The sequence below is a fragment of the Melanotaenia boesemani genome, chromosome 8, assembly GCF_017639745.1.
Source record: "Melanotaenia boesemani isolate fMelBoe1 chromosome 8, fMelBoe1.pri, whole genome shotgun sequence".
Classification (NCBI taxonomy): Eukaryota; Metazoa; Chordata; class Actinopteri; order Atheriniformes; family Melanotaeniidae; genus Melanotaenia; species Melanotaenia boesemani.
The window spans coordinates 12,451,458-12,475,570 of record NC_055689.1 but is presented as its reverse complement, the minus strand read 5'-3'; the positions used below and the strand labels follow the sequence as shown (position 1 = coordinate 12,475,570).

The window sequence follows — 24,113 nt, the reverse complement described above, 5'->3', positions numbered from 1 at the left end:
AATAAATTCATGGGGAAATTCTGCAGAGCAGATCATCTATGCTTGATTTAGCATGTCTGTAATACTAAATGTAACATGGTTGAACATATCTTCTCTAATCTGAACAACAACATAAAAAAAAGAAACTGCTTTCTGACCAAAGAAGTCATAGAATCAGCAGCACATGGAAATATAGTAGTTACATCAACCTAAGTCTAAAAAACAACAACAACTACTACTACTACTACTATTACAACTACTACTACTGCTAATAATAATAATAATAATAATTCACTTTTACAGCTGTTGCCTCAATTATACGTAGAGCAGAATTGTATGTTTACTTGTTTTTCCGGTAACAATAGAGCTGTTAGACCCCATTTGTGACCTGCCTTTGACTTTAAATTTGTAAGCTTGCAAACATCCTGTTGAAAAGTCTGATTCCTCGAAGCAACGGCATTGCATTAGTTTAGGAGACTTGCAACGTAGTATGGAAGAAATGTATATATGGTTTCCTTTTGTAAGACTTTATGCAGATAGAAAAAGAAAAAACAAAGATTAAGTTCCTTTTAAAGTTTGCAAAAGAAGTTTAAGCACCGATTTGGTAAATGAGGTGTGAAAACACCCTAAACATTTCGTAAAAGATTTATAACAAATAACTGTTAAAATGATGAAACATGTCAACTTTAGCAGTTTTGTGACAGTCAGTTGCAGAAATCCATAAATAAAGTATTCAGGGTAAGATAACATGACCTCTCTTAAAAATGTCAGCAGTTGCTTTGAATCCGTCTGACCAGAGGTTTTCTCCGAACTGTGGGTTGTGCACTTTGCTGAGGAGGTGATAACCTCCACAAAAAACTGAAATTAGGAAGTGATTCTTGGATGACCCATGACATAAATTGCTTATCTAACTACCCAGTGTGAACATTCTCTAGTTCAATTTCCTCCATTAAGAAACATGAAAGACTAGTTGATGATTTCTGGTTCAACACTTATGAGGGCTCTTTTTTTTCCCTGTGGTGCTGGGGAAAAAAAAAAAAAAAAAAAAAAAACCTGAAGTTTCTGGATTATATATATATATATATATATAAATGGTTCTCTGATGTATCAGTCAATAGGCATTTAAATCTCATGCACAGGCTGTTTCATCATGACATTAAAGGTAATAATTTCAATGTACTTGGTAATACAAGTGTATCCCAAAAGAAATCCAGTAGCATACAGTGAAATATCTATTTTCAAACACAGTGATCATGATGTGATGTGGTACACATGGTAGGTACACCTATAGACGCTGCAAACATTCCTCGATGCTGAACTGGTGCTACGTGACCCCCCACGTCATGCACACCACAGCATGACCAGTCTGAACTAATTGTACAAGGCAGGATGGATCCATGCTGTCATGTTTACACTATGACTCTACCATCTGAATGTTGCAGCTGAAATCAAGGCTCATCAGACCAGGCAGCGTCTTTTTTCCAAGATTCTGTTCCAATTTTTGTTCTTAGCTTGCAGGAGTGGCATCCAGTGTGGTCTTCAGCTGCTGCAGCCCGTCTGTGTTAAGGTTTAAAGTGCTGTTTGTTTCTAGATGATATTCTGCATACCTTGGTTGGATCTAATAGATATCTGAGTTACTGTTGCCTATCTAACCAGTTTGTCCATTCTCCTCTGACCTCTGACACCAACAAGGTGTCTAAGCATTCTTATGCTTAGTTTAAATTGAGCAAGTCGTCTTGATTGAACCATGTGATTGGCTGATTAGTTGTTTCTAATAACAAGCAACTGAACATGAGTACCCAATAAAGTAGTCGGTCACTAGCTACGTTTGCATGGAACACTTTTAATCTGATCGAACATCCAATCAGAATAAATATGTGTCATGTAAACATGTTGGCTGATCCGATCGAATCGGAAAGATCGGAAAGAATTTTCAATCCGATCAAGTGGGGTGGTTTAAACTTTTGCACAATCAGATCGGAAGAAAAAAATAACGATGTATACTGTCATTCTGATCGTTTTGTGGTGTATTTTGTCTCTGCGCATTTTTTAATCACATGAGAGTTATGTGACATAATGAGTTTCAGAGAAGACGATGGCGGCAACAAAACAAAACGGACTGACGGATACAACATTTTGGTTCGAAACGGAAAAAGTTAAGGATTATTGTGCATTTCAGCGGTCAAGAGGTTAAAAAAATTTAAAAAAAATTAAGCAATTCTTCTTCCAAACTAGTAGGCACTGCACATGTCAAACTATTATAATGACCGCTGGCAGCGGTCATTTGACTGCAACGTAAGTTATTCACAGTGGGGGTTGATACAGCTGCTGCGTAACTGAATATTGACAAAATCATAACGTAATATCGGCAGGTAAAAATAACATAATACTGATAATGTGTAAAGCAGGGATCACAAAAGTCCGGACCCAGCCCAACCTATATTCTGAATTAGGCCTCAAAGTGCTATTATCCTAAGTAGATAAGTAAATAAATGGTTTATACTGTGAAATGAAGTGTCCCTGGATTTTATTCATAGCGATCTAGTGATAAAACGTGATAAAACGTCATACAGCTGTGTCTCAGTGGTGGGACAGCCGCCTGCCTGCTGTCTGAAGCAGGCACATGCGCAAAGGCTGGTAGGAATGACAGGAACCAGCAGCCTATCATCACACAGGGTTTGTGATCTTACAGCCAATCAGAAGCAGAGTAGGGCGGCCATTTATTACAACTCCATAGCCGTGATATACGACAGTTTGGCTGAGAAAGAGTCTCCCTGAGCGGCTCTGTGGAAGTTTAGACGTGCTAAACTGCTCGTAAATATTGATGTGTTTACTTTTCCAAACAAGTAAGCAGGTAAAACTATAGACAACAACTATATAATAAAAGTCCTAAAATACCAGGTTCAGCCGTTTAGTTTTTAATACACTATAAGCATGGTAGCGTGACTGGCGGTCATCAAAAGACCGCTGGCGACGCTTCCAGTGTTTAACACTAGAAAACCCAGAGATTTCTTATCCCTCTACCATGCCCAGAGTACAACCAAAAGGCTGCCCGGTTTGAAATTAACAATTCAATGGCCAACAATTAGCACCTTTACATTTGTAAACACAGCCATTACCTGCCGTTAGCTGTTCAAGCATACTCCTTGGGGGGAGGAGTGTGCTTGAAAAGAGCCTTGTGGACTGTGCTGTATAGTTTCACTCACCACAAACGGTATTTGTGCTTTTGACCATTTCTCACATTTTCATGTACCCTTTATTGAGCATTGGTCATGTGAGTTTTCATCGTCATCACACTATTGTACGCCCAGCTTGCTTTCAAGTGAGAGATTATCACGTTTCTGTTTCCACAAAGGCAAGAAGGAAAGCATAATCAAGTATTTCAAATGAGAGATAATTACATTCCTTTTGACCTGGGAACAGAAAAGCAAAATCAATTTAATGTTCCTCACTTCCTAATATGGTGCAACAAGGTTCACAGTCCTCAATGTTTTTAGTAAAAAAAAAAAAAATTAAAAAACACCTTACTAACAGGGTGGAATGGAACATAACAGAGTGGAACAGAATATAACAGGGTGGAAAATATTTGTTCCCAATTCCAAATAAAAACGCTTCAATGGCCAGATGATCAGCAATGAATAAAGATATTTCTACAGTGATCCAGATTTTTTGTTTGTTGTTTTTTTTGTTTTACATTTTAGATTTTGTAAGAGATGGGTGTGTTTTAACAACAGCAGTTTTATCCGTGACTTTAATCGATAATTATTATCATTATCCAGTGTATAAAAATGTTGGTGTAAAAACGCCAAAGATAGATAAGCATGATGCTGAACTTCGTGGTCTTAGCTCCTGGTTTGATGTGTCTTGTTCTGTTTATTATCATTCTGAAAGGTATACCAAGTTGTGGGCTGCATATATGCAGCCCACAACTTGAACAAAGGCTAAATTCCTCAACATTCGCACTTGCTCCATAAAATTACCATCTCCAAGGCTCCTCCACCACCACTTTGACTATGGATTGATAAGTAAATGAGCCGCAGTTTTGTAATTGTTGCATTGTCAAAACAGTTCTGTTAGTGTTGTCACACAAAATTCAGTAGACTAGTTGGTTCCTATGCAGTGAATTTACATGTTATTACAAAAATACACAATAATAAAATAGGCAAGTGGCAAGATTAGAATAATGTTATAAGTTCTGCGCAAAGACTCCTTTTTCGTTTTCCAAAACAAAACTGACATAAACAATCTTGAAAAAAATGTGCACGTAGGCTATGAGGAAAGAATGAATGCAATGAAGTAGGGACTGGTTGAATAAACACGGTTTAACTGGACGCCTAAGCGAGCGCGTTGCAGGATGGCTCCAGATTTTATTGTCAAATGGTTCCAGGTCAACCAAGTCCGAACTGCTTAGAGCAGAGTCCTGCACGGTTCCGTTTTGCTACGCATACCTGCCCTAACCCGTTAGAATGACTCCCGAACCTGACTCGTCACCAATGTATTTATTCCATTTAAATCCGAACCAGACTGATGTTTAACCCGCGACCCGAGCCATTAACGCATCATTGCCATGCTGCACCGCTTCTTTTCCATTATTATAGCCTATTGTTGTTTTATCATTGTGTTAATCTAAAACACATAGATAGCCTATGAATGTTTATTTTAAGCTTGCTCAACATTTTTAAAACAGCTTTATATTCCTCTGACTGAACCATTTCAGAGTGAAGACTAAACCAGACCAGTGTGTTTTATTTTGCCACTGAGAGGGTATTTATAATAGGCTACTCGGAGATTGCTGTGCTTTAACAAAATGTAATCCACCTTTCCTGGCAGCAGCTGTGTTCTCCGTTCCTGGACTACAAATCCGGCGGCAGAAAACTCTGCTGCGCAAATACCAGCGTAAAATAAACTTTCATATATTTTCTCTGTGTTGTTGTAGTATATTCAGATGATAAAACAACAATATAATAAAAAAGAAGACTTGGAAGGAGGAACAGCGGTGCAGTAGGCTATGGCACACGTTAACGTTAAAAAGCACACTGCTTGTTGTAAATACTTGGTTTATGCTTTAAGAGGTAAATATTTTGGTTAACATGTTGAAGAAATATCGTTGTTTCTTTTTTCATCTCTTGCTATGCTATTGAATTTGGCAACATTAACATGGAAATTCACTGCATTAGGACCGACTAGCCATACTGAATTTCTGGTAGCATGACAACACAAACTGGACTCGTTTGACCACTCTTACCCAATGTGCAACAATCACAAAACTGGGTCACTTGTTCAGCTGCCTCATTGCGGCTCATTTACGTATCAATCCACAGTCAAAGTGGTGGTGGAGGAGCCTAAGAGATGGTAATTTTCTGGAGCAAGTGCGAATGTTGAAGAAGGCGCATGTTCAAGTTGGGGGCTGCATACAGTACCTTTTGGAATGGTAATCAGAGCGTGTCGGGGAATAGCCCACCTGGAGGGGTGACGTAATCGGGATTCCTGGCGAGCAGGAAGTCGCAGCACAGCGAGTGTTGGATGTCCCCCCGCGATTAGACACATTGAAGTGGAAGAAATTATCTCCGATCCTGCGTGGGGCTTTTATCTGTCGCCCTGTCTTCTTATGGAGGTGAAATAAATAATATGAGAATAAAATAACCCTTCCTAGCTACCTCAAACAGATTCTGTGTTGCTTGATCCAAATCTGATTTGTCTATGTTAATAATGCTAATATTAAAAGATTAATCAGTATGATAAATACATCCTATTGAGAATAGAGCTAGGGGCTGTGATCCAGTATTTGAAAGGTTTTATTAACCTACTAGCATTCATTTCTGAATAAAACAATTGGCAGCGCACAAGCATGTTACAATTTCACATTCCACGTCAAACGATGATTATGTATTAAGTTTTATGCATTTTTATGAATTGTGACTGGCCATCAGAGGTGCTTTGAGTGGCGCCTCTGCCGGTCAGTGTAAATTCAGATAAAATCTGACAGACTACGGGCGATGAGAAGTCTGTGAGAGAAGCGCCATCTTCTGGGTCTACCCTATATTACAAGGAATGGGTGGAGTTTGATTGAAACATCGACACTCCCAGGAGAAGGAGGGGGCCTCTCTGGCGGCTGGAAGTTGGAAGGCAGCTGGCTGGAACTGGAATGGAACTGGGCTGGAAGCCAGCAGGTATTCGGCTGGCTTTCAGCTTGGATGGGAACTTTTAAACCGCTACTACTGTAATCGTATTAAATCTGTCCATCATGTAAATACAGCTGACTGGATCATTTTATCCAGCGTCTATGTAAACATGTCAGCTGAAATGTCCGTTCTGATCGATTTCAATTAGATATATTAAATATTTGTCCATGTGATCCTAGCTAATGTGTCCAAATTCAGGGTCTATGCACTTCAAAGTGCAGGTTCGTTGGCTACAAATGTCACAGTGGTGCACCAAGGACTCCCATTTGGAAGGCGCTTCTGAATCCACCTTCTAAACCCACATTCTCATCCTCAGTTTAACTTGAGCAAGTTGCCTTGACTATGTTGCAATGTAAGAATGCACAGATGCTGCAATGTGATTGGCTAAATAGTTATTTCTATTAACAAGCAACCGAAAAGGGGTACCCAAAAAAGCCACAAAGACTACGTAGGCACTCCGTAGCCTATGTACTCTGTGTACTCTGAAGTGTGTAGACCTTGAATTGGGACACAGCTAGTGACTGTAAGCTTATGCTTCTACTCAAAATTGTTTAAAAAATACCACTTTTTGACCACCACAGGCTAGTTATTATATCTTCATATAATACCAATATAGACATGGCTACACAAACCACACACACACACGCAGAAGGACACAAAATGGAATTAATAATGTTTATTAAATTATCAATGAAAGAAAACTGAATGAATCAAAACTTGTAACTTCTTGATGAGAAATCTATTGAGAATTTACCTAACTGCTCCTTGTACCTCTGTACTGATTTGCCTATCAGACAAATTTAAAAAGTGCATAGCTTATCTAACTTCTCTCGCAGGGATTTGTGGCTGTTTGGCAATAGCACACTGCTGATTCCCTTAAGCCTCAAAAGCACTGCAGGAATTTATCTCCATTAAGAAACAGGATTAAAAGCCATAGTGGTTGAAGGGGTTTTCTAGAGCAGGCTTTGTATTCCTAGCTTCTTCTAAAACACAGCAGACAGCATTCTTACTCACTGTCTTGTCACTGAATGATCTAAGATAAATGATGATTAACTTTGCCTTTAAAGACCCCTTTGTTAGTGTCAGTGGATAGTCATTATCCAGTGACCGATACGTCATTTGGAGAAGAAATATTCCCTTTCCAGTCAGTTGCAGATATCTATTGTCAATGCCAAATAACTGAACACGTAGCTATTACTCTGTATTTATTTTTTTAACAAGGTTAAGAACCATCCTAATCAATACAGCCACTCATTTTAATTAAAACCCAACATTATATATATATTTTTAATCAATGCATGTGTTTTATGCTCAACTTTTCCAACATTTATATTAACTAAAGCTGCAACAAAAAAGTTGAGTGCACTTATCTGAGGAATCTATCAAAAGTGAACGTTCTCAGTTGACTAACCTACGATTATTATGTGGAAATGCTGCTGACGAGCACCATGACGGTCCTCACTGATGGAGCAGTCCTCTTTAATAATCCTTGAAGTCTTTGAAATTTTGCAATTTATTGAAGTTCATAAAGTTTTGAACTCTAAAATATAACATGAAAGTTGAGTCGGATAATTTATTCTAATGTGTTTTAATCATATACACTAATATAGTGGTGTTCATGGTGAAGAGCTCATCCCTACAAGCTGTCCTTGAATTTTACTACACCTCACATTCTAAGTGCTACTTAATTATTCTCACTTTAAACGACATACTTACTAAAATAACAGAAAAAACATGAACACCCCAACCATTTTCACATTTTGTTAGAAGTAATTTAAATCTGGATTATTTTACTTATTAGTAATGCTGCATTAATAAAAGTATTTCATCTTTCTTGGCCAGAAGCTCAATCCAAACAGAGAAATTAGGAGAAGTTATTAAAGAGATTTTAAGGGTTTTTAGTGTTTACATAGTGTATGGGTTTATACTGAGGATTATAAATGATTCACCCAGGATTTTAGATCCAACTTGAGGAAATCTCGAGTGATAAGTCCATAGACAAAGACTCCAGCAGGCACATATTCTTAATTATTATTATCCTACAGATAAGTGGACAATAGCCTGGAGTTATCGCTGTTCTGGCATGTCGGAAGCCTATTATGGCAGTCAATAATCAGAGCGATCTGTGGTTTGCAAACTGCAATGCAGCAATTCATCAATATGCATTTCTCTGCCTGCAACATCCACTGACTTCACTGACTTCCAGTGATTTAAAGACTCTGCGCCACAAATGTGTTAGAAGATTCAGTCTCATGTGCTCTTTGCATTACCAGTAATAAATCATTTGCCGCCATGTTCTCCTGCAGGGTGACAAAATCAATAACAGTTTATCCAGGGAGCAGGGCCAGACACCACTTATTCAGCATGTGACCCCATTCTGTACAGACACTTCTATTAATACATAACAGCAAACAAATGTCAAATAAAGTTCAGCTTGATCACATAAAAGTAGGGTTTACATGAGAATAATCTCATAAATTTTTGTTATGAACTTTTCTACTATTCTATAAATTGCAAAGAAGCACTTTAGTGGGAGGCTGGGAGCTGCTAACGTTCTTCATATGATAGAGGTTTTTTGTAGTCTTACGACAGTTACTCTTGTTTTTTTTGTCTCCTTTATTAACAAAAATATTAATCCAGCTAAAACTGCTATGGTGTCATCTGTCCTGTCCACTTTTTTCCAGACCTGAGGATGTCATGATTGTTTAATTTCACAATTAATTGTGGTATTAAATGCCACAATGAATTAATCTGAAAGATTCCTCGATATAGTCACTTTGCATTAAAGATCATTTCTGAACCACAACAACAGATCGGCTCAATGTGAAACTGAACAAAAACAAAGTTATTTTACATATTAAATGGGTCATCCTGTCATTCTCTAAATGTAGGGCTTGAAAACTATCAGAAAACACATTTATAAGGTGGATAAAGTGCTTTTTGTGGATTTGGTTCACTGCTGTGTCAAAACACCTACATTCCCAAAAGCAGCTTCTCTCTCCGAAATAATGCCAAATTCAGATTTTTAAAAATAGCACTATTAGTAATTTAGTTTATGGACATCTGATGATAAAATTCTACATGTAAGGCTTGGAAACTATCAGAAGCTTAATAAGGAGGATAAAGTAGTTTTTAATTCACTGCTGTGACAAGGCACCTACTGGGTTAAAATCAGCTTCTCTTTCCAAATATTTCAAAATTTGGATTTTTAATATGAAATTAAATAAGTTTTTTATAATTTAATGCAAAAGAAAGAAAAATCATTCTCCAGATTTAATCTCTGCATTGACACATTCATTTTGACAGCCTTATATAAAACTTAAAGACCAATAAGAAGTGTTCATGTGATTTTCCATATTTATAGTGTTGGAAAATCAATTTACGCATAATAATTGTGATAATAGTAATATCTTGATTATTTCTTTTACAATAATCGTACGAAGGAAATCTGTAATTGTGACATCCCTATCCACAACCTATGTATCCAGCAGGGTACTTTTAATGAACTTTTACTTCATGGCACAGAAGAAAAGGAGCAAAGAGGCTACTGAAGTTCAGAAATGGTTTAGGGGACAGAAAACAGAAGTGAATGTTTCCTTAAATCTCTTTCACACATCCTTCCGCAGAAAGACTAAGATGTGAGAAGGACATATGAGTAAGGGATGCAAGGAAATGCATTAGCATAAGGAAAAGCACCAATGATTTGTCCCTACCTGCATAAATCACCTGAGTAGTATTATTATACACCGTGTTGATAAAACTGTAAAGCTCCTAACTCAGTTGACAAACTAGGGTTTCTTACATAAAAGTGATTTTAAATTTCTAGAAGCAAGGACTGGACAGAAACAACTCATTTCATTTTTAGTATAAATAAATAAATAAATAAATAAGAGAATTTAATGTAATAAAAAAACATAAAAAAAATGCTCAGGTCAACAGTACCCTGAACATAAACAGACTCATGGAAATTACACTTAACCAGGAAACAAATATCCTGTTCATATACGGAAAATAAACCTGTTCTTCATGGATTGGGAGCATGATGTGATGAAGTTCTGTACATTTTATGAAGGCCATGCACATATCAGATTGGATGCTATAAATCCATTAAAAACAGCTAATGAGTGAACCAGTAATTTTCCTGTTAGTACGGCCTTTACACTTAACATAAAGTGATGCATGAATGATTGAAACCCGGGTCTTAAAAACACAAGGACTTGTCACACACTTGTGCATCAGCTTAAGTTGTTCCTATTGAATATGGTTATAGAATACAATTGCAATTTAAATTTGTTTTCTAATATCTTCATAAACTACATATTCAACTCTAGTCCCAAAAAAGTTGAGATGCTGTGCTAAATGTAAACAAAAACAGAATGCAATAATGTGGAAATGTCATGAACATATATTGAACATAACCTCAGTAGAACTTAAACAAAATAGCAGATGTTAAAAGTAAGACATTTTATAATTTCATGGAAAATATCAGCTCATTTTCAAATTTATGGCAGCATAAAAAGTTTGTACAGGGTGACGTTTACCATGTTGTAGCATCCCCTCTTCGTTTTATAACTGTCTGTAAACATTTCGGAGGTCAGGAACACAGTTACTTGAATTTTTAAGGGAGAAATGTTGATGAGCTTCATCCTAGAGAGCATTTATGAATAAATAAATAAAACAATATTTTAGCAGGTCAAGTTTCACTCTCTCATTTATTTATTTGCGCCCTTTTTAATTCAATATATAACTAAAGGAAATGCTTGAAATTATGACAATGCAAAACTTATACAAGTAAGCAAGTATTAATCAACCTGTGAAAGGTGCAAAGTAAACAGCATTTTAACAGAAACAAACTGAAAAACAATTTACAACAAACGTGAGCTTCATCAGCCAAATCAGCTACATAGATGGATGAATGCAGTTAGCTTTGATAGCAAAATGTGTCAGCACAGATTCCTTGCTTAAATTATCTAAACATGCCAAGTCACTGTTGTGAATACAGTGGTGCCTTGTTAAAAAGCACTTCATTAAAATTGCCCTTGAATAATATCTGACAGAAGCTGTTATATGAAGTCGTTGTGACAGGTCCAAAAGGAAACAAATCTTCTGAAGACGGCTGCAGACGGAGGGAAGTCAGGTTACTGGAGGAGTTGTCACAGTCCCACAAATATATAACTCAGCTTTTTAATTTGTTTTGAAACAAAGTTTTACATTTAGTTGCTGTTTATTTTCTGTTTCATATGCTATATGATGTTCAAAAATCATAACCACCATTAGATGGTTAGGCTGAGTGCTCATGTCTGACCTTCAAGGGCCATTATCCTGCAGGTTTTAACACACCTGGCTCAAATTAATGAGTTTTAACAGGCTACTGCAGAACTTCCCATAAGGGTGTGGAGATCCATTTAATTTAAATCATTCATTCACTAATTTGAATTTTATTTTGCTGGAGCAAGGAAAAGCCTGCAGAACATAAGATCTTGAGGACCACAGTTGGACATTGCAGGGTTGTTGAAATGTGTTCTGGGTTAAAGCGTTTTGCTTAATTGCATTAATCCAGTATTAGGATAATGATGCAGAAATACACAGTTGAAGTTTCTTTTATTTGATGTGGTGAAATCTGATACTAAGGCTACTTCTTCTTAATAATTGGCTTTGGCCTGACAAGAGGCTGGAGTTAAACAAGGTTGGTAGGAATTTTGTTTTTTTTTTGTTTTTGACTATTCAAAAGCTGAGAAAGTTATTCTTTCTAAAACTCCTCTTGGCCATTATTGCTCCAAAGCAAATGTATTCTATGCAGATCACATCACAGTGGGGTGTTAATATTTATTCATGTCTCAAGCATGAACAGAAAAATTTGCTTGAAGGTTTTATGGATAATATTTGAAATTATGGCCCGTCTTCCATCTCATGTACCACAATCACTGACTCTGTATGATTTAAATGAGAGTTCTTCTTCTTTGTTCTTTTATGTGCTTGCTCTGATTTCCTGGTTCAGGAAAATATCAATTTGCTCCACCAGACTATTTTGCCTCTTATGCTTTGATCGGTATGACATACTGTGTTAATTACATGTAAAATATGTTTGTTTTTTAAGGTTTTTCTGTTTTAGAATTACAGTTCATCACAAGAAACACAGGTGCTTTTTTTTTTGCATTTTTGAAAACAAAACTAGTAAATGTTTTGTCACAAAATTAGTGTATTATTTATCTATACCTCCTTTATCTCATTCAGGCTCATGGAGGAGTTTCCCAGCTGACATAGAGTAAGAAACATGTCTATCGCAGCGCATTCCAGCGGAAAGATTTAGCATCATCTCTTAACCTAACATGCAAATTGTTGCACTGTGGGAGGAATCCAGAGCACCTTAAAATAATAAACCTATAAACACCAAATGGAAAGATGCAGTGTTGCTAGGGAACACTGCACCTGTTTGTTCTGTTCTGTTTAATTTTTTAATTCTGAAACTGTTTAGTAAAAGTCGCTTATTAGTAGGATTTTTTAAGTGACAAAAATACAACATTTATCTGTTGTCTTACCCCTACACTTTAATGCATGTGTTGGAACTTCACACTGTTGTTCATGCTGATAACATAATCATTGTTTGTGAAACATTTTGCTTCATGTGATTTTACAAACCAGACTCACTAGGCTCACGCAGGCTGCACTAATGGGAACAGAAATCTGACTGTTTGAATTTTGTGGCACAGATGTTAAGGGGTCTGTTTACCTCTCCCATCTGGGATTAGTGTTAATGTGGCAGCTTCTCACAGTTTTAGGCATATCTGAGAAAGTGTCCCTGAATAAAATAACAGTTTATAATTGCTAACATCAGTCATTCCAAAACACTTTTTTTTTTCTCCCACAGTGCCCTCCAGGGCTAAGTCCAATGAAAGATGGGACCGGGTGTTATGACCACCACATTGGCATCGACTGCTCCGATGGCTTCAATGGTGGATGTGAGCAGCTGTGTCTCCAACAGCTGGCCCCTCTAGAGGATGACCCTACACTCTACAACATCCAGATGTTCTGTGGGTAAGAAATAAAACAATCGCACTTTATATCCATAATTAGTGTGATTATTATATTTTATAATCCTGTCATATGAAGCCCTGTCACCATTAACTTGACAGGCCTTCAGATAAGGCAAGACAAAGCTATATTAAGTCTCTTCATCACTTTATCAGCACTTTGGGGATAAGCAGGGGATCTTGCAAATTAACCAGCACTTTGAAGTAATATCTTTAGGAGGCAGGGGAAATCTTTCAATAACTGCAGCCATTAATATGAAAGATGGAGTAATATGCTGGACACCACCATCCCCGATATCCTAAACATAATCCCTTAGCTATTATAACATAAACTATTACCTCAAAAAGGATATATCTCTCTATCTCTACATCTATCTATCAATCTATATTTATAAATAAATAAATTTTAGGACTGTAAGTTATTCAAAATATTTAATCGCACTAGTGTCCTGAGTTAAGTCCTGATTAATCCGATTTTAATGTTTTTTTTTTTAAATATCTTTTTCTAAGTGTACTATAACGTAATATTGATTCTGTTTGCTATTACTCCTGTAAGCAGTTATGTATCTGCAGTTATATATTAAGGCACTTTAACTACACACACACACACACACACACATCCAGATCGACTGCTGAAAGATTGCTGCTTGTAGAATTATCAGGACGTCTCTGCTGGAAGCTATTCATTAAGGTAGAAATGTTGCGATTAATCACGATTGATCGCATTATTATGCGCAAAGTGTACTTTTTCTTTAAAAGAAGGCCTACAGATATATGAAGAAAATGCAGTAAATTTTACAAACACTAAATCAGGGGTCTGCAACCTGTGGCGCCAGAGCTGCAAGTAATAATAATACATAATACAAATTGTGGTATTAATACATGGCTAAAATGCTAAAAAAAAACTACCTAATGTTTTTTTAAATATAGATTTAATAACAAATGCAGATTTAAAGCAAATTTTCAGTTTTTTGATGGAATAATTTTATTGAATTTCAGCAACATAATGACACTAAAAATACTAGTAATATTTTTTGTTTTTTATTTTCTGGATATTTGTCTTGTCATTTTTTGTCAGGATGCATGGACTGAATTTTAGCATTTACATTAGGACAATAGTGAAGTCAGCCTATTATCACTTAAAGAACATATCAAGGATTAAAGGATTGAGACTAAGGTCTCCCTAAAAAGTCAATCATACAGCTGCAGTTAGTCCAGAACGCTGCTGCTCAAGTCCTCACTAAGACCAAGAAAGTAGAACATATAACTCCAGTCCTTAAAGAATTGCCTTCAAAATCCTGCTGTTAGTTTACAAAGCACTGAATGGTTTAGGACCAAAACACATTCAGGATCTTCGTTATTAACCAACCAGATCCCTCAGGTCATCAGGATCAAATGTACTTTCTGTTCCCGGAGTCAGAAATAAACATGGAGGCAGCGTTCAGTTTTTATGCTCCTCACATGTGGAACAAACTCCCAGAAAACTGCAGGTCTGCTGAAACGCTCAGCCATTTTAAATCAGGGTTAAAAACTTTTCTGTTTGCTGCCTTTTATCAAAACTGTTAAATTCCCCACACTGGGACTTTATTTCTTGCATTTTATCTATTTTATTTTAGCTTGTTTCTTTCTGATTTTACTTAATTTCTTTTATTTCTTTTAAAGTTTGTTTTTAATGTACTTTAATTGCTTCCTGTACCCTGCTGTGATGCTTTTAATGTTTTATGTAAAGCACTTTGAATTGTCTTGTACATGAAATGTAATATACAAATACATTTACTTTGCCTTGCCTAAACAGTAAAAGTTAAAATATTTCTTAGTATATATAAAATCAAATATTTATGACCAAGAAGGATGAAAATTTCAGGATTTACTAATTAAAAGGTAAAAAGTCATGAACCTCTTGTGCCTGCACCCTCAGCTACCAGGACCTAATGGGTTAACATCCAGTTTTACGGGTGTAACGTCAGGTCTGTAAACGTAACTATAAAGTCTCCACCAAAAGTCCAGGATCTCAGTTAACAGCTCAGCAAAACCATTTTTATGACCACCAAACACAGTTAAGACAACAAACAATTAAAAGACCAGGTACACAAAGTCCGAAATAATATATAAACACAAATTAAATCTCTTCGTGTCCATCCGACAGCATGAACATGGACAAACACCTCTACTGAAAGCTCACATCTCACAGATTCCAAAACTTTAAAATTTAATCTGAGCAAGTTTTACTGAACCAGAGGCAAATATATATACAAAATAATCAGTCTCATTTCATTGATCTAACTCAGATTACTGTTAGAGTGGCTATTTTAAAGCCAAACCTCATAAGTTTTTAAACTTAAAACTCTGTTTCTGACTTTTATTAATTGTAAATTAGACACATCCCTTGAGTCATCTTTATCTGCAGACTTATATATAAGATATAGATATGGATGAGAAACTGCACTTCACAAATTTTTGTTCCAGCCCTGGGCATCATGTGACAGCTATGTTTTGCTTTATGTCACAAGCTAGCAACTGGATATCAACACACTGACCATTTTAAAAATACACCATGGTTAGGTCAGCAAAGCAATGCAGCAGGACATCATCAGAGGGAACGAGGAAAAGAAAGAAAACAAGGGACAGAGCAAAATATAAGACGAGATTCGACAGTGGACTGACTTTTACTGGCTGGAGAGAGCTCAGAGAGGAGACAGGAATCAAGGTGGATGTAAAATTACCCTTTGTTTAGAGGTCAAAGTGTAAGAATCTGACAAAGTTTAGTAGTAAGGCTTTAACTTACAGCAAATTTCCTATAGCTGATATTTATCAAAAATTATAAGCTGTCTTCTAGCATAAAGTGCTACCCTTTTAAAATCTGCCACTACCCCCTTGAAGCTCAAGGTCACTTGGATATTGCCAGTGTTGCGCACGTTATTCATGATCTTTGTTGTGAAGTTATTGAAAATACTATTTTAGATGGGCTTGAAAAGTTAGATATTCATCTTATAGATTATATATAGATTAAACACAAGTTACAAAACACTTTGCTTAAATTTCAACTGCAAAAATAACGAATCCATTCAGAAATGTGTATAAATGAGCATGAGTCTAATCATTTGCATCATGGGGAAAAACTGTATTTTTTTCACCACAAGTGTTCAGCAATGGCATCTAATCGGCATGTTTTTCATTCTCATCAACAATTTATGAAACCTCCAGTGCCTTCTGTACACTCTTTGAACCCCCCAATCAAAGTCAGTTGGATCTTTTCTATCTCAATCCAAAATTGAGGTCATTGAGGCATGCTCGGTTACAAACATTACATCCCTCATATTGTGATAGGTGCCTCATGGCCCCAACACATGGGAGAATTCAGGACCTTTGTGGCTGTCCCGTGGTTTCTGGCAACAAGATGCAAGCAGCTGATCCGTGGAACCTGTGGGATCCGTCTGGTTTTGATCTTGTTCCCACATCCCATGGATATGCTATCAGATTGGGATTTGCGGGAGTTTGAAGTGCAGGATCAACACTACAGGCTCCTTGTTGCGTTCCCCAAACTGTTCTCGAGCAATTTTAGCAGCATGTCAGGGCACATTGCCACTGTCTCTGTTACAGAATGCTGTTGTCGTAAAAAAAAGTGTGTTTGGGCTGCAAGAATGATAAAGGGTGTAGTGCATTTTGAAGAAAAGTCCAATAGAAGATTAGAGCTTTCCATTTCTGGTTGTCAAATTTGTCATTGTCTGCTTGTCTTTGTGTCAGTCTGTCTAAGCCTAACCCCTTTACTAAAGCAAAACCATTTTACCTTCAACTAAATCCACTAAACACCAATTTTACTCACATATAATATTTTTTTGTTTTTTGGATGTGTGAGCAATTCATTCTATACTGGTGTCCAGTTTGCTCCATGTACTGTGGCAGATTTTCTCTTCAAATTTCCCAAAGAGAAGCTAAATTATTGCTTTTATGTAGACCTAAAACTAGTAAGTGAACTATGTGTCAGCATCATAGATGCTTGTACCGAAAATAGAAAGCAACAGGAGGAACAATGCCAGGTAGAAATGCAAGTGTTGAGTAGAAAATGTGCTTATTATGATATGTTTGAAAGAAGGTTTTGGATGAGAGAAGTGTAGAGGGTAAGATATTTTTTTCTTATCAGAGTTTTTTTTTTTAAATTTTCATGGAGGACAACTGGCAGTGAATTGGTTACTTAGCAGTAGACAACAAACCATAAGGTTTCTGGATGTGATAAGTATAAGATCACTCTGCTGTTACAGGAAGAATAGTTGTTAAAAACATAGCTGGTTTCACTGTCACAAGTCTGTGACCTCATCTTGCCACTTTCCTTCAGCCTAATTAGTTGTTAAATCTTTGCAGGGCTCTAATCAGCCAGAATGACAAAACATGCGTGCATATGCAGAGCTTTGACCTAAAACTGAACGAAATGCTAGAAGTGTTTATATTCTCTGCCAATCAACTTTCAGTGGTGGTACTAACATGCAGGCCTGTACATTGTATGAATATGGAAAGCTGCCAAGGTCAGTTTTTGATCATCTGTAAACACGAAACATAAGCATTTCCATGAACAACACTCTTCTAATTGAACACAGCAGTCCTTTGTCATCTTACCATTAGACATCATGCTGCAAGCCTGGTGTTTTATGTCAAATTTATATAAGCGGGTGATACAAAGTGCGGCTTTAATTCTCAACAGCGGCGTTTTTGTTGTTGTCTCTTCCCATAATGGAGATGTGGCTAATCCTCCACTTCTCATCGGAGGCTGGCATTAGCTTTTCATTATCTGCTATTTGGGGGAGATGGTCTCCTATAGTGTAAATCCTTGAAAGATTGTCCTCTCCTTACCCCACCCCATCCCCCAGTTTCACTTCTTTACCTTGTGTGCCTTTGGTTAATTTTTGAGTGTTACACACCAGGATGTCTATGGCCTCCAGCTCCCTTTAGAAATGGAGTCGTTTTGTGTAAGTCGAGTGGAATTGATAAAATGCTTCTATAGTGACTTGTGAGGTCTGAGTTTTAGCTATCTTTACCCAACAAAATGCAGAAGGGAACATCTGAGGAATGGAATTCTAGTTAGTACTTGCCATTTGAATGAAGGGTATTTTGGATACATCAGATGAAGGTTTATTCAGTACAGATTCAGGTGAGAAAAACTGAGCACTAAGTGAATATGTAACACCACACTCCATTCTACCAGGTCCCACCCCCTGAAGATTAGCACATTGGTGGCAAAATGACACAGATCATTGATATGCCTGTATGCCTGCTTAGAATATTTTGTTCTTAACAAGAACAGAGCTTTCATATCAGATTGGCCTCTTGTGACTTCAATAAGAAAGTACTCTGCCGCAGTTTGACACCAGTGTTACTAGTTCTCAACCCTAATTAAAATCAAGTGTTCTTGCTGAATAGCAGTGCTAAATTTGTATATTTAGCATTAATTTATACTTTATACTTTCAGCAGTCTGCTTCTGACTTTATCTATACAGAGTTGATCGCATTAGTTGAAAAAATAATTTTGGCGAACATATATCCACAAACTGGGTCCCATCACTGTCTTTCACTGCACAATAGACAAGATTGATGGAAGCCACACAACTCAAGAACATAAATTTTCACAAATCCGGTGTTTTTTCCCCTTAATACACAAAATGGTGTGGCAAGTGTGCATTTAATGCAAAACACAGAAGTTGATGTTTTCCACATGTATATATATATATAGATATAGATATATACACACATATATAGATATATGTGTGATAGACAGACAGACAGACAGACAGACAGACAGACAGACAATATCTGTTATCGGCCACAGCAACTAAATTAATATTGGATATCGGAATTGGCCAAAATCAGTGCATCCCAAATTGTAAGGCATTGAAGTCAATGGGTTCTTGGTATGATTTTGGTAAATTATTTGTGTCCTGAAGATACTTCAATGAATTAATTAAGGCATGAAAAGCAGGAACAATTAATTCTAATCACTTAAATTTGTATAATTTCATTCACTCCAGGTGCATTGAGGACTACAAGCGTGGTCCTGATGGAAGGTCGTGCCTGCCGCTATCTGAAGCTTGCACTGAGGGTATAGACTGTGGTGAAGCAACAGATATCCCTGCAAACCAGACTGTGTTTGGAGACCTTTTCTACGGATACAACAACCACACCAAGGAAAGCACCTCCGGACAGATTCTAAAGGCCACATTCAGGTAAACACACAAGCTGTTGTTAAAGCGAAGCCTGTGTGAACATTTTTCTGCCATTTGTATCAGCAGGTAAACCATTAGGAAGGCTTTGGGGGTGTGGCTCCATTGCAATAGATCATTGTCTGTTAGGATATTTTAAGATTGTTTGGATAAATTAGTTTGAAAAGGCTCAAGTGGATGTTTAAAATACATAAAATGAGGATAAAGTTGGAGTGATAGTCATGGTCCAGAAAATAATGTAGTAAATATTTGGATGTCTGATTTAAATATAGAAAACAAAACAAAAAAAAAAAGCATAACAGATAAAGCTGTCAAACAAATGGTTTCATATTTGACACTAGAACACTGTTCATGGTCTAATCAAATTATTATAAGACATCCAGATCCTATGGCTGCAAAACAAACCCAATCATCAGTTTTCCACCACCATGCTTGACAGTCCGTAGGACGTTTGTGCTGATATGCTGTTTTTGTTTCCTAACGTGGCGCCAAACATTGTGGCCAAACATCTCTACTTTGGCCTTGTCAGTCTAAAGGACACAGCTATAAAATCCTTATTTATTCAGGTTCAAATCTACAAGCTAAACTCTGCTGCCATGTTCTTTATAAAGAGAGTAGAGGCTTTCTCCTGGCAACATTTCTAAAACCACCACACTTATTCAGTCTTTTTTTCTAATTATGTAGTCCTGAACTTTAACATTAAACATGCTAACTGAGTTGTAGTTGTTGGGTTTTTACAATGTGTTTGAGAAGCGTGTGCTCTGACCTTCCTGTGAATGTTCTGTGATGTCCACTCCCAGAAAGTTTACTGCCCTTCCATGATTGTTTCCTAATTATGAACAACCTCTCTTACTGTAGAGTAATGATCTCCAAATTGTTTGGAAATGGACTTATAACCCTTCCCAGAATGATGGGCAGCAGTAATTGCTTCTCTGAGATCATTATTTCTTTACTTATTGGTAGTGTGCCACACACACCTGAATACTTTAAGCCAGCCAAAGGCAGTAACTTCTGCTTTTTATAGAGGTGCTCACACCTGCTGATGATCAGTTAATCAAACAGATTTGATTAGCAGCACCTGGCCGCTATTCACCTAAGCATTTAGCTTACTTATCGCTAAAGAAATAATGACATCTCATAATATGTCATGTGTTCATTTCTGCGACCTTCATTCTAATTTTAGGACCTGGTAAGGATCACGACTTTTAATTTTTGTCTTGATGAGAGATAGACCGATATTTTCAGGGCGGATACTGATTATTAGTGGTCAAGATTTTAAATAATTCAAACTTTTTTAAGCATATGTTTATTTGACAAACAAACAAGGAGTGCAGGAAGTTTCCAGGGGCAGCAGCATGGCTTATAAAGTAAACTGAACCTTTAAATAAAAAAATAAATAAATTCCGGAAGTTTTATAAAGTAAATAAAACAAAGTTAAATAAAATTTGCAAAGAAAGGTAAGTTTCAACTCAAGTAGTCCCAACTGAGCAACACCAGATTGTGGTGCGAAGAGCAGCTTCTTGCCATCTGATTCTACATGTGATAGCAGGGACCCTGTCATTCAAAACTAGGCTGCTACAATACCAACAATTAATGTTACTGTAGCTGAAAAAAATAATACAATAGCAATAGGAGAGACTATTCATCCCTGAACACCCTGCAGTTCGCCTAGGATTTATGATGCCATTATCCTATATATGTCTTGAACAGAAATATCCTGCTCCTCTTTACAAGAATCAACGACAGCTTCCAGATATACTTCATCTAACAATATGCCATTTTCTGCTGCTTGAGATCTCTCAATCAACACAGAAAACTGTAAACTAACTTGGAAGTTAAACAGCCATTATTGCTCGAAGGTTTTCTCTGTGACAGACACTTCTTTGCTGTCAGTTTCTGTGGCTTCTCATGTGGCCTAATCAAACACACAACAGCTATTCTCTAGCCGTCCCCTCAACATGCTTCCCTGCAATAAAACTAACTGAATTTTACTCTCTCTTTCATACACACACAAATACTTCTACTATTACAGACTATTTCCATATCGATATTATCTGCAACCTTGTTTCAGGTGATAAACAGACATGTGTGGAGGGACTGCAAGCGAGCACAGCCGCCACTATAAGTTTATTGGGCTCACAGTAACGTTACTAGTAGCTGTGAGTTGTAGAGGACTGGGATTTTTATTACAATTTTGGGAGAGTCCGCTGCCTTAACTTACTACCAACACTGCTAACAAGGGGCTTCATTTATCAAACTGCAAAGCAAACTACAGGTGACATTTGCGGCGCAAAAAGGAAATGCTGCGCACTTCTACTTTCAGATTTATCAAAGCGTGCGCACGCACATCCTACGCCTGTTTCCGTTTATAAATCGGAATCAATTCTAAAGGCTGCGCATGTGAAGGAACGCCTTCCCACGCCCACAAGGTGGCTATAAAAGGTCAGGTGGACAGCTGTAATGCATATTCATCACATCATTTCCATGATGGCTCGGCAGCAGAAAAGGAGGGAAAAAGTGGATTTTTTCAGGGTGTGAGACTGATATTCTGATGGACCATGTTGACAAACGTAAAAATGTTTAATTGGTGGGCACGGCGTGGGCATTGCTTGTGTCAGAAAGGCAGAATAGTGGCAGCAGGTGGCTGAGGTTGTCATAACAGTGTCAGAAGGGATGACGCGCCAGAGGTATCGGAACATACGGCTTGATATCCCAGTCGGGAGACCGAAGTTCAAATCTTACATGGGTGATTAGCACTGGAGAAAAGTGTCTGCTAAATGACAGTAATGATGCCGGTAATTTTTTTTATTTTATAAAATATATGTACAGATACATCTGAGATTGGCTCCAGTTTATTTAGCGTTAAATAATATTTTTTTCTAGTTGCTGGGTGCTCCAGCTGAGTGGGCAGTGCAGAGGGACATAATCACCGCTTTTAACCAGGTAGACAAGGAGTTACTGGAAATAAAGACCGTCTTGACAGAAATTGGGACAACAATTTAAAAAAAAACTTTGTATAAGAATAAATAAATAAAAGGAAATCCACCTCTTGTGTGTTTCATTAGTGTTGCATCACTTCTAGACCTCCAGCCTCCAGTCTGCGTCCCGAAATGGAGAGACACTGAGATCCAGGCCAGCCACTCTTGCTACCGTTCCTGCAATGGCACTTGCCGTTTCTGTAGCGGTAGTTGCCGTAATATAGCCTATTGATATCAATAAATGTGTCATTGTTTTTTTAACACATAGAAATATTGTGTATATAAATATATATATATATATATATATATATATATATATATATATATATATTTCCATATCTGTTCCATTTTGATATTAAATAATCAATGCAATAACCATCATGTATCATCAAGCCCCTTTATTGTTCTTCTTTCTGCGACCTTCATATGCCAGAGGAGGGCGCAACCTTGGAAGATTAGGTCCTTTTTGTATTTTAGACATCGTTTAGTTGTTTTGTGTCATTAAAACATGAATGGTTGGATGAATACTCAATTGAAACAAATGTTTCAACTTTACCACAATACACACTGAAAAAACAAAGATTCAATATCAAATATGGTCATTTGGATTCAGTTTTTAAACCAATTATTCAAACAGGTATATTCAGGTTCAAATTGAATGATTTATATTCAAATATAAAGAATTCAGATTTGCTCCCAGTGGCACAAAGTTTATCCTAAAAACTTTATGCTAAAAACTTTCACTACTTAAGTAACTTGTTGCACTATATATTCCAGCGTGTTTATTTTGAACTAAAGTTCAAAGTATATCTGTATACACCATAGACTGTATATAAAAGATCTTCTGTGATGTCACCCGTAGGTTTCTGAAGAGCTGAATTGAAGCTCATTGGGCGGTTCCCACCATCGCCATCTTGGCAGCGTCACACGTGTTGTCATTCCTGGAAAATTAAAAAAGGGGCAAAGAGGTGGAGCTGAGAGAGAGACTGTGAAGGTGGATGATTGACACCCATCAAACTCTGGGCTGCCTGTAGCTAAGTGCTAACCGAGCTAATCCGGAGCTAGCGGTAGCTAACCAGCTAACGGAGGTAGACGGGCTCAAGCTAAGACGCGCTGTTAGCCGGCTAAAAACTGCGGTTGTGCAGCATTCTCCTTTCTTGCCGCGGGCATTGGATACCTGTCAATCAAAAGTACACACTCCTAATTATGCCAGATTTCAAGATTAAATAACAACATTATTTCTGCACTGTGTGCATAACAAATTGAAAAACAGTTGATCCGCCTCACAGTTGTCATCAAGGTAAACTTGACCTAATAATCCTAAAATCCTAAAATCCTAAATTTTTTCTACCAGGCTTTAAACAGAGGATTTGCTCTGTTTTGGAGCCAGTCCCTAGCGGATGAGGGGTGAACTGCAATTTTTTTGCACTTCGCATAGGTATCACATTTTACTAGCTGAGGTTACCACTTGGTAAACACACTTTTTCCTTTTATTTGCATTACAGCCTGGTGCACTAAGTTGTTTTTAAAGGAAGAGGAACGTTAACACTGATAGACATTTATAAATTTATTATTAAAAAATCAGGACAAGTTAAAAATTGTTCAGAAAATTGTATCAGTATCAGAAGATTAAAAAACAAAAAAAAGAATCCCTGACTATCCTTGTTTTGAGTATTCAGGATGTGCCAGTTCAAACATCCCCTCACAGCAATTTGCTTAATTTTTAGAACACAA

The 24,113-nt window shown here is 37.1% G+C and overlaps 1 protein-coding gene across 3 annotated transcripts in view; it reads left to right on the top strand.

Moving 5' to 3' along the window:
- Positions 1-24,113, top strand: part of astn1 (astrotactin 1) — a 400,574-nt gene that overhangs the window by 161,820 nt on the left and 214,641 nt on the right. For all 3 annotated transcript variants that reach the window (XM_041992000.1, XM_041991999.1, XM_041992001.1), the window contains 2 exons: positions 13,030-13,196; positions 19,210-19,404. In XM_041992000.1, the coding sequence (XP_041847934.1) occupies positions 13,030-13,196; positions 19,210-19,404 (362 nt within the window). The remainder of the gene's footprint in view (positions 1-13,029; positions 13,197-19,209; positions 19,405-24,113) is intronic.